The following is a 10,180-nucleotide window of genomic DNA, read 5'->3' as shown; positions in this document are numbered from 1 at the left end:
CCACCAGCAGAAGAGACAAGGACAGGAGGAGGGAAAGACCGAAGTATCTATCCTCTAGGCTACTCCCAGCTAAGCCCTGGGTAAGCTGTGGCCTCACCTCCTCACCAAAGCACAAATTCTTGGGAATGCGATGGGGCGGAACCTCCTCTCCAGAACAGTCCCTGCCAGGTCCTAGTACTGCTTCTTCCCTCCTCCATCTTCCAAGGCATAGGAGAGACTTCCCTGAGGCTGCCAGTCCCAACAGTTTCACCAATCCTCCCAGCTTCCCTTAACTCTGTCCCCAACTTGGTAAATATTCCCTTCATTAGGTCTCCTTTCATTGGCTCCTTTTGAATGCACTCTTGTTCCCTACGAGGACATTGATTACATAGAGGAGGACTGAGATTTGGGGGATATACAAACTCCTCACCTGCACCTTAATCCTCAATCTCAAACTCAAACTAGGTTTGCAGAAAGTCTCGCTTTGGGGGTTTTAGCACCAATAATAAAGAGATTCCTTGCTTCCCGTCTCTGGGTCAGCCAGCTAAAGGTCAGTGAATGCCACTCAGTAGGCTTTTATAGTTACTGCTACTTGAATCACTATTATTATAATTAGCACCCTGCATATCTGTATTTATAATATTGCAATGGTTTTGTAACAGTTTGCGGGTGGGGGTCAGTGTATTCAAATGCCATCAACATTCATCTCTCTCTGTGAAAAGAAGAACGTACAACCAGATAGAGATTTGCATGTAGAGCACAGTGACTCCCGAGTCTTGAGTCTTCTCACCTGGGATCTGAGATCTGACCCCTGTGTTCACTATGCTAGTTCCCAGAAGGCAGAAATCCCTAAAATTTTGTCGGGAAACCAAATATTCTCAGAATATATATTGTGACAGAATAGAGCTTGACACAACAACAAGTTAAATGAAAAACAAAAACAGGGGCTCCTGGGTGGTTCAGTCACTTAAGCGTCTGGCTGTTGCTTTCGGCTCATGTCATGGTCTCATGGTTCATGGGATCAAGCCCCCCATCAGGCTCTGCACTGACAGTGCAGAGCTTGCTTGGGATTCTTTCTCTCTGCCCCTCACACACTCTCTCTTTCTCTCAAAATAAATAAACATTTTAAATTAAGTTTAAAAAATAGAAACAGAAAGAAAGAAAGAAAGAAAGAGAAAGGAGGAAAGAAAGAAAGAAGGAAGGAAGAAAGAAAGAAAAGGAAAGAGAAAGAAAAGAAAAACCATCCCAACTTATGCATGATTTCTTGCTTTTTCCCAGCTATTTTTAAATCAAATCACCATAGAATCTATGGCATTCTGGAGATTGCAGGATTTGTGAGTCATATCCTTATTTACAGGAATGATGGGGAAAGTCAGCATGTTCAGTATTTACTTCATTTTTGAGAAGTGAGCAGGCAAGTAAGAAGCAGGGGGGTGGAGGGGGCAGTCTGTCTCACACATAACTTTACCTCATCCTACTATCTCTTTATCTTTCCCTTTCCAAGGCTCAGATCTAAGAGAACAGCTACTGCCCAGACATGTTCAGTGACAGACAAAATAGGTTGAGATCAGCCAGTTGCAAATGCAATTTCTCCCTCATTGGCTGTTGAAAAACTTGGTTCCTCCTCTATTCACACTGGCTCAGTCCTTCTGCTCAAATTCTCATCCTAAACTCCTTAGTGCAAAAGCAGCCACTAAAAAGTTTTTAAAAGACAAAATCTTCAGGGACCCACTCTGTTTTCTGGCTTGTATGACTCAGGCCATCACCTCACCATCATTATCACATTATCTGCACTCTTAAAAGCCACCCACACACAAGGACTGGATAGGAAGGAACATTTTCAAGGTTTCAGGGAGCAGAATGAAATAGATATGATTTTAACAGTATAACTTAAAACTCTTTTGAGAAGACATTTTTCTTTCAGGGAACTTTTGTTGGTAACCCTGAGAAATCATATATTCCCAGTTATTTAAAACACAGACTGTTAGAATTGGAAGGGTATTCAAAGAATCTAAAGGTTCATGCTATCAGCTTCATGGGTTATTTAATCTTGACCTATGTGCATTTCAAGTTTCTATGTTCATGTGTGAGATGATTTCACTCTCTCCTCTGATTATCATTCTTTAAAAATAACAAGATGGCTGAAAAATATTGTCTTAGAAGTTCTAATTGCTTAAGAATATTCTCTTGCCAGTTCTAGGTTTGGCAATTTTGAAACATGAAATAAACATTTAAAAACAGGTTGCTAGGGGTGCCTGCGTGGCTCAGCTGGTTAAGCGTCCGACTTTGGCTCAGGTCATGATCTCGTGGTCTGAGAGTTCGAGCCCAGCCTCAGGATCTGTGCTGACAGCTCAGAGCCTGAGGCCTGCTTTGGAATCTGTGACTCCCTCTCTCTCTCTGCCCCTCCCCCACTCACACTCTCTCTCCCTGTCTCTCAAAAAATAAATAAACATTAAAATTTTTTTAAATTTTTTAAATAAAAAATTTTTTTAAATAAAAACAGGTGGATAGTAGAAATATTCATTAAAAAGAAGGATTATTATAAGCGTCACCCATTTAAATATATTAATGGTGACTGTTAAGGTAGATTCAGTCTGACCAAGCGTTTATTATTCTCTAAGGAGAAAAATATTCATTAAGTGACTTATCAAATCATATGTATATAATAACCCTAACTAACTTATCATCTGTCTAGCCCACTAGCTAAATATATACAATATAAATAGTCCTATATAGCACTCTCAGCAATTTAAAAAAAATTTTTTTAACATTTATTTATTTTTGAGACAGAGAGAGACAGAGCATGAACAGGGGAGGGTCATAGAGAGAGGGAGACACAGAATCTGAAACAGGCTTCGGGCTCTGAGCTGTCAGCACAGAGCCCGACGCAGGGCTCGAACTCACGGACCGCGAGATCATAACCTGAGCGAAGTCAGACACTTAACCGACTGAGCCACCCAGACGCCCCAACACTCTCAGTAATTTAAAGTGAAGTAACTTTAAAAAGAAAATTCTTTTTTTTTTTTAATTTTTTTTTCAACATTTATTTATTTTTGGGACACAGAGAGACAGAGCATGAACGGGGGAGGGTCATAGAGAGAGGGAGACACAGAATCGGAAACAGGCTCCAGGCTCTGAGCCATCAGCCCAGGGCCTGACACGGGGCTCGAACTCACGGACCGCGAGATGGTGACCTGGCTGAAGTCGGACGCTTAACCGACTGCGCCACCCAGGTGCCCCTAAAAAGAAAATTCTTAAAACATGTCACTATAGAAGATAATGTGTTCACATTGTACGCCCTATGTTTAAATTCAGTGGCTTCCTATTGCTTTTAGGATTAAGGCCAAAATTCTTAATGTGATCTTCAAGTTTCTGCCTTATTCTACAACTTCATCTTGTATCACACTCTCCCTACATCTTCATGCTCAGCCACACTGGTCTTCCTTCAAGTCTTTGAACATGTCACAGGGCCTTTGTACATGTTTTCATTCTGTCTAGATGCCTTCCTCCACCCACCTTCTTTGCCTCTTGAGCTCTTACTCATCTACCAGATCTTACCTCAGGAGTTACCACCTTACGGAAACCATTCCAGCCTCCTTATCTCAGTTAGATCCGCTTTCATAAACTAGGTTTCTTTTCTGCTTGGCACTTACCTCATTTACATGATGTATTTGTTATCTACTGCTAAATATCACCTCGAAATTTATTAGCTTAAAACAGTAAACATTTATCGTCTCTTGGTTCCTGCTAATCAAGAACCAGGAGCAGACTGGTGGTGTGGCTGTGGCTCAGAGTCTCGTGACATGGCATCAAGATGTCAGCCAGCATGCAGCCATTTGAAGTCTTGCCTGGTGCTAGAAGGTCTGCTTCCAAGTTCATTTGTAGGGCCTCAGTTCCTTACCATGTGGCCTCTCCAAGTCCTGCTTAAGTCTCTTCAGAACATGGCAGGTGGCTCTCCCCAGAGCAAGTGATCCCAGAGAACAGATGAGAAGGGAGCTACTGTCTTTTATGACCTCGCCTTAGAAGTCACATAGTGCCACTTCTTCTCTATTCTGTTTGTTAAAAATAGGTCTTTTAGTCCAATCCACACTACACGGCCAGGAATTTACGCTCTACCTTTGGAGGGGATTTTTGGATATATTTTAAGATGACCCCAGGGCGCCTGGGTGGCTCAGTCGGTTGACAGTCTAGCTCTTGATTTCGGCTCAAGTTATGATCCCGGGGTCGTGGGATGGAGCCCTGTGTCAGGCTCTGTCCTGAACGTGGAGCCTACTTAGGATTCTCTTTCTCTACCTCTGCCCCTCTCCTTCACTCATTCTTTTTCTCTCTCTCTCTCTCTCTTAAAAGAAACAACAACAAAAAAAGACTACCCCAAGTGGGTATTTGGGTAAATGTCTACCTCCCTTACTAGACTAAGGGTACCTTAAGAATGGCACCCATTTTTTTATTCACTGTTGTGTCCCTGGCACCTTCCAGGATGCCTAGCAAAGTACAAGCATTCAGGAAATAGTTTTAAAAATGAATTTGGGGCGCCTGGGTGGCTTGGTCAGTTGAGCATCCAAGTTCGACTCAGGTCATGATCTCACCATTCGTGGGTTCAAGCCCTGCATTGTGCTCTGTGCTGACAGCTCAGAGCCTGGAGCCTGCTTCAGATTCGGTGTCTCCCTCTCTCTCTGCCCCTCCCTGATCGCGCTTGCACTCTCTCTCAAAAATAAACTTAAATTAATAAGTGAATGAAACTTAGTATTTCAATCCCAGTGCTAGGGAACTTTTACAAATTACTTAGTTACTAATTCAGGGAGAATGGGGATAATTATAGCTACCTCTCAGGTCGTTATAAGAATTTAACAATACAGTCTATATAAAGCACTGGCATAGTCTGGCACAGAAGGGGCTCAGGAAATGTCACCTCTCATCTTCTTTGCTTCCGTTGCATATGGAACCCATCCCAAGCCACATGGATTCTACTTATCACGTCTCCCCATCCCTTCTAGTCTGTTACTCCATTTCAATTGCGGCCTCTCTCTTTGCACACTCCTTTCTATTACCCTTCTGACAGTTCCTCTGCCTCCGGTCTCTGTCTCCTGTGATCCATCCCACGCACTACAACCATATTGCTTACCTTCAAGTCCTGTCCTCATCATTCACTCCTGATTTCAAAACATTTCTGTCCAGGGGCGCCTGGGTGGTTCAGTCGGTTAAGCATCCAACTTTGGCTCACATCATGATCTCACGGTTCATGCGCTCGGGGCCCCCCATTGGGTTCTGTGCTGACAGCTCAGAGCCTGGAACTGACTTCAGATTCTGTGTCTCCCTCTCTCTCTGCCCCTCCCCCTGCCCACATCCTGTCTCTCTCTCTCGAAAATAAACATTAGGGGCGCCTGGGTGGCTCAGTCCGTTAAGCGTCCGACTTCAGCTCAGTTCATGATCTCGCGGTTGGTGAGTTCAAGCCCCGCGTGGGGCTCTGTGCTGACAGCTCAGAGCCCAGAGCCTGCTTCGGATTCTGTGTCTTCCTCTCTCTGCCCCTCCCCCTGCTCACATCCTGTCTCTCTCTCTTTCTCTCAAAAATAAACATTAGGGGCGCCTGGGTGGCTCAGTAGGTTAAGCGTCCGACTTCGGCTCAGGTCATGATCAAATGGTTTGTGAGTTCGAGCCCCGTGTCAGGCTCTGTGCTGACAGCCCAGAGCCCGCAGCCTGCTTCGGATTCTGTGTCTTCCTCTGTCTCTGACCCTCCCCCGTTCATGCTCTGTCTCTCTCTGTCTCAAAAATAAATAAACGTTAAAAAAAACAATAAAGAAACATTAAAAAACAAAGTTTTTAAAACATTTCTGTCCAAACTCCCCCTGCAACCAGGGCCCGGTGGAACTTCCCAACCTAATTATTCACTATCCGCCTGCATATACTCGACAGTAAAGACTCGTCACCGCCCCCATATCTGGGCTTCCCAACCACTGTTCTTCTGCTCATGCCATCCTTTCCTTCTCGGAACTCCGACTGAAAACTTCATCTATCTTATTGCACTGACGTTTATTCATGTCTTCAGGAACTAGAACAAATATGCTACTTCTGTTACTAAATTGGAAGCATCTCGAAGGCTAGGATGGTGTAATTCATTCTTCATCCTCTGTTGTCGCTCCTCTGCCCTGCACTAGGAAAGTGTACCATAAACTTTTGTTGAATTGGATTTGAGTTCCAGACGGCTTTTATTTCCTTATTTATACTGACTTCGCGATACAGCCAAGTCCAGATGCCAGAGTGAGATAGAGCCCATGCTCTGCCCTTTCCAGTGATTAGACATTTGACCTCTACCCACAGATGACCACATTCTTGTCGTGTCTACATCCACTAAGTGACCCACAAAGAGCAATTCTCCAATAGAGCAATCGCAGAATACAATATGGGTTGCATTTTCCTTTAATTCTGGCCTAAAAGCAAATATCTTCACCTTAATATTCATCGGACCTCTGTGCTCATTTTTAATGCTCTGTATCATTTTCATTATTGCTAATAGCAAGAATACTGTAAATATATTTGAAGATAGGAAATTCTTAAATGGTTCTGTGTTATATAGATAATATGCAGAGGTGAGTAAGACTGGGGGGAATTTGTTACATGCATGGAAAGCTAAGACTGGCAATGCGAGAAATTTTGCTTTTAGATTTCTCTGGCACGACTTCAAAAGTAGATGATGTTTTCATGTTTTCAATGAATAAAAGTCTGCCTCAGACACACACACGTAGGGAAATTCTTGCTGTTGAGTCATGAATAGATACCTTTAGGAAATATGTAGTAAAATTTCAGGCTGAGACAGGCACAGATATTACAAGTATTTACTCAGTGTCTCCTCAATATATTACCAATGGTGTTCCAATATTTTGACCCTGTTAAATTATTTTCATTCTGGTAGAGCAAAGATATTTTGGAACTATATTTCCCTGCTCCCAATTATCTATAAGGGGCCGTGACTGCTTGAATTCTGTAAATCTATGTAAACCTCTTCAGATGGGCAGTGACCAAAAACTAATTCCTGTGTTTAGACATTGGCAATGTACTCTTCATTCTCCCAGTCCATTAACCCTGGATTTATATAAATTTAGTGGCCAATTCCTTCTTTATATTAGTATGTATAAGCCTTGGGGTTACTAAAGAAGAAGGTTCTACCAGGATAATAGGGACTTTCATCTTTGGTCAAATGTTAAAGCAGCTTCAGGATGAATAGGTGCATATAACATTAAAATGTTGAGATCTAGCAAAAAGCTTTGTTTTACAAATGAGGAAACGGACGTTCAGGGTGTATAGAGACTTCACGGACTCTGCACCACCTGGCAAGAAACTTGTGACCCTGCAACATGCTTCCCCTTGGCATCTGCCCACCTGCCCAGTGACTAGTCTAGTCTTGGGTGTATCAGACTGGTCACCATTGGCATGTTGGGCCAGGCAATCCTTGTAGCTGAGGGTGTCATCCTGTGCATGGCAGGATGTCTAGCAGCATCCCTGGCCACTATTCTCTAGACGCCTCTAGCACCTGTTCATCCTAGTCATGACAATAACAACAACAAAATGGCTCTAGACCTTGCCATCTGTCCACCCAGGGGTAAGTCACCCCCCGTCCATAAAAACCGGTCTATCCTTGGCCATCCTGGTGTTTTAATCAACCATCCTCTTCTACGTTTTCTGGGAAAATACCTTAAGACACTAATGCATCATATTGAGTATTAGAATTCTGCATGACCTACGTGAGAATCTGCAGTCTTTCCAAGAGAAGGGGCTTCTCTGCTGATTCTGCGCATACAAATATGACTAGGAACACATTCCGACTCAGGGTAGCCAGTCCCAACTAACGGTAGCATAAGGGAAGTTAAGAAAGGGACAAAACACAGACTGACAGTTTGATCCATGTTTAATGAAAAAGAAGTTACATGAACAGAAATGGACATAAAACAAAGAGATCCATTTGGGGAACTATGGTGATAGGTGGAACAAGAGACGAATCATTTTATTCTTGAAATTACTCATATATTCTTATTAGTTATCACTGATCCAAAACCTCTCCTTAAATCCAAAACAAAGTCATAGTCATAGTTTTACTCATGTTTTCATGGGAACTCACCAAAGCAACGTCCAAACAATACTTTTCCATTTCCCGCATGCCCCCAGAACACACACAAGCAAAGGCAGAGATGTTTACCGTCAGGTAACATGGCGTGAAAAAAAAAATGCAGCCTTATCAGCTTTTTATTACAACAGCAAGTTAGCACTGGCAGTGTGCTTTTGGCACAAACATGCTTTCTGCTAATATTTTCATGAGAAATCTTTTATGATATGCAACCATTTATTCTCAGTACAATCAATCATTGAGGGATTAAACCTAACTCTGGTGAACATAAAAATGTGTGCAGAAGTTTCTGACTTCAGGTTTGAGCATAGTTGAAATATTCGAGACATGAAATTTAAAAATACACAGGTATGAAACTACAGTGAGCATCTTTCTAGTTTGTTTTCCTGGCTTAATTCTGTTCACAATTGTTAGCGGAGTCAGTTAATATTCTATTTTCGTCTTTTTCTACCCTGATGTACACTCTGATTACATCTTCATAAATAAGAAAAAAATGTATCTTTGGAAGTGAGTTATGATCTCGGAAAACATATACTGCCAATAGGCTTGCTTTAATCATCTTATTTAAAATATAATCTCCCTTCTCACAAACTTGATCTGGCAAGCATTAAATTCATTACAGATGTTTGCCACGTGGGTAATAGAAAGAAACAGTAGGTTTTACACACTATCCCTTTAAAATGAAAATCTTTTGGCCAGCACACAACAGTCACCAACTTTTATGCTCACATTGAATAGTTTCAAGTTAGGATGAGCCCTGTCTCTTCTGATACTGTATTCTAAGTTTTTCCAGCTGTTCTACACATTGGGACTGAGCCAACTTCAATGTCCGGTTCTCCTCCATCAGTACCTCGAATTCCCGGGCCAGCTGAGCGGCGTCCACCTTCTCCTTTTCTGCCTGATCCAGCTTGGCAATGAGCTCCTTTCTGAAGACCCAGGGGGCAGGTGAGGGAAAAAGCACACAATTTAATGCAAACCAACTAAATTATGCAGTAACAGCATAATGGAAGCAGAATTTTGATTCTGCTTTTCTAAATTCACCACCTCTGGTTACTTCCAGCGACTTCCTTTTAGCTTTTCCAGCTTTGCAAGTTGTAGCCACTTTATTTTATTCTAGCACCTCTACTAGACACATCCAAAATACTCAACATAGACCCAAAAAGCTCAATAAGTCCTTTGACAGTCAAAACAAGGTGATTTGTTTAAAGAGTACAAAGATGGTAAAAGTTACAATTAATTTAAGGGGAAAAAAACCCAGAAAGTCGGTTTATGAGTTAAAATGTTATCTATTGTCTTACAGATAGAACTGTAGTTTGTCCTTTACCTTGTCTTTGTCCTCCAAAATCAGTTACTATCTAACTTTGTTTTCTACTTGAGAGCTTAACAAATCCTTAACAGTCTCCTTTAAACTAAAGAATCCAACTTCTGCCTGCAAATATTATTTTCCATGCCTTTCTGGACTGCTGATATAGATAGGTATAGATATCTGCAGCCCTATTTAACAAAACATTATATCTACATTTCCTTCTGGCCTGACTCTAGAATTCAGAGAGCAGGCTAAGGTTATGGGAGGGATAAGGAGTGATAAAGTCTTAAACAAATTCAGTTCTCAGTAATTACCTATCAATAATTCATTGATATAAATACACATAATAAGGAGCTAAAGGTTCCCAGTCTATGTTTAGATTTACTAAACATGACAACCCAACACAGGTCCACCCCCCTTATGTGGGTCAGTTAATCCTAAACTAGATCTAACAGGATTCTTTGCCTATAAGCGTGTGTCACATCTCTTTCTCTGTAGGCAAAAGTGCACAGAAACCTGGAAGACTCCTTTAACCAAGTGATCAACCTTGACATCACCAGTAAGGAGATAAATAGATATCACATGCACCGAGAAGGACACATCCTTTTTCTGGTATTCCTGCCAAAAATGCATACACTAGACAACCTCAAATTGAGGGAAATTCTACAAAATTGCTAGCATGTACTCTTTAAACCGCTAGCCTAAATGGTTCCACATTTAAAGAAACTAAAGAGATGACAACTAAGGGCAATGTGCAATTCTGGGCTGGAAAAAAAAAT

General features: G+C 41.8%; 1 protein-coding gene across 4 annotated transcripts in view; it reads right to left on the bottom strand.

Annotated features, from left to right (window-relative positions):
• Positions 1-7,861: 7,861 nt before the first annotated feature.
• The window catches only part of MAP3K7CL (MAP3K7 C-terminal like), a 37,455-nt gene continuing 35,136 nt past the window's right edge, over positions 7,862-10,180 (bottom strand). For all 4 annotated transcript variants that reach the window (XM_032594783.1, XM_030330292.1, XM_030330293.1 and 1 more), the window contains one exon: positions 7,862-9,021. In XM_032594783.1, coding sequence (XP_032450674.1) covers positions 8,841-9,021 — 181 coding nt within the window. In that variant the 3' untranslated portion in view covers positions 7,862-8,840. The remainder of the gene's footprint in view (positions 9,022-10,180) is intronic.

This window comes from Lynx canadensis, chromosome C2 (genome assembly GCF_007474595.2).
Source record: "Lynx canadensis isolate LIC74 chromosome C2, mLynCan4.pri.v2, whole genome shotgun sequence".
NCBI classification, from domain to species: domain Eukaryota; kingdom Metazoa; phylum Chordata; class Mammalia; order Carnivora; family Felidae; genus Lynx; species Lynx canadensis.
This window is presented reverse-complemented; position numbering and strand designations above follow the sequence as displayed.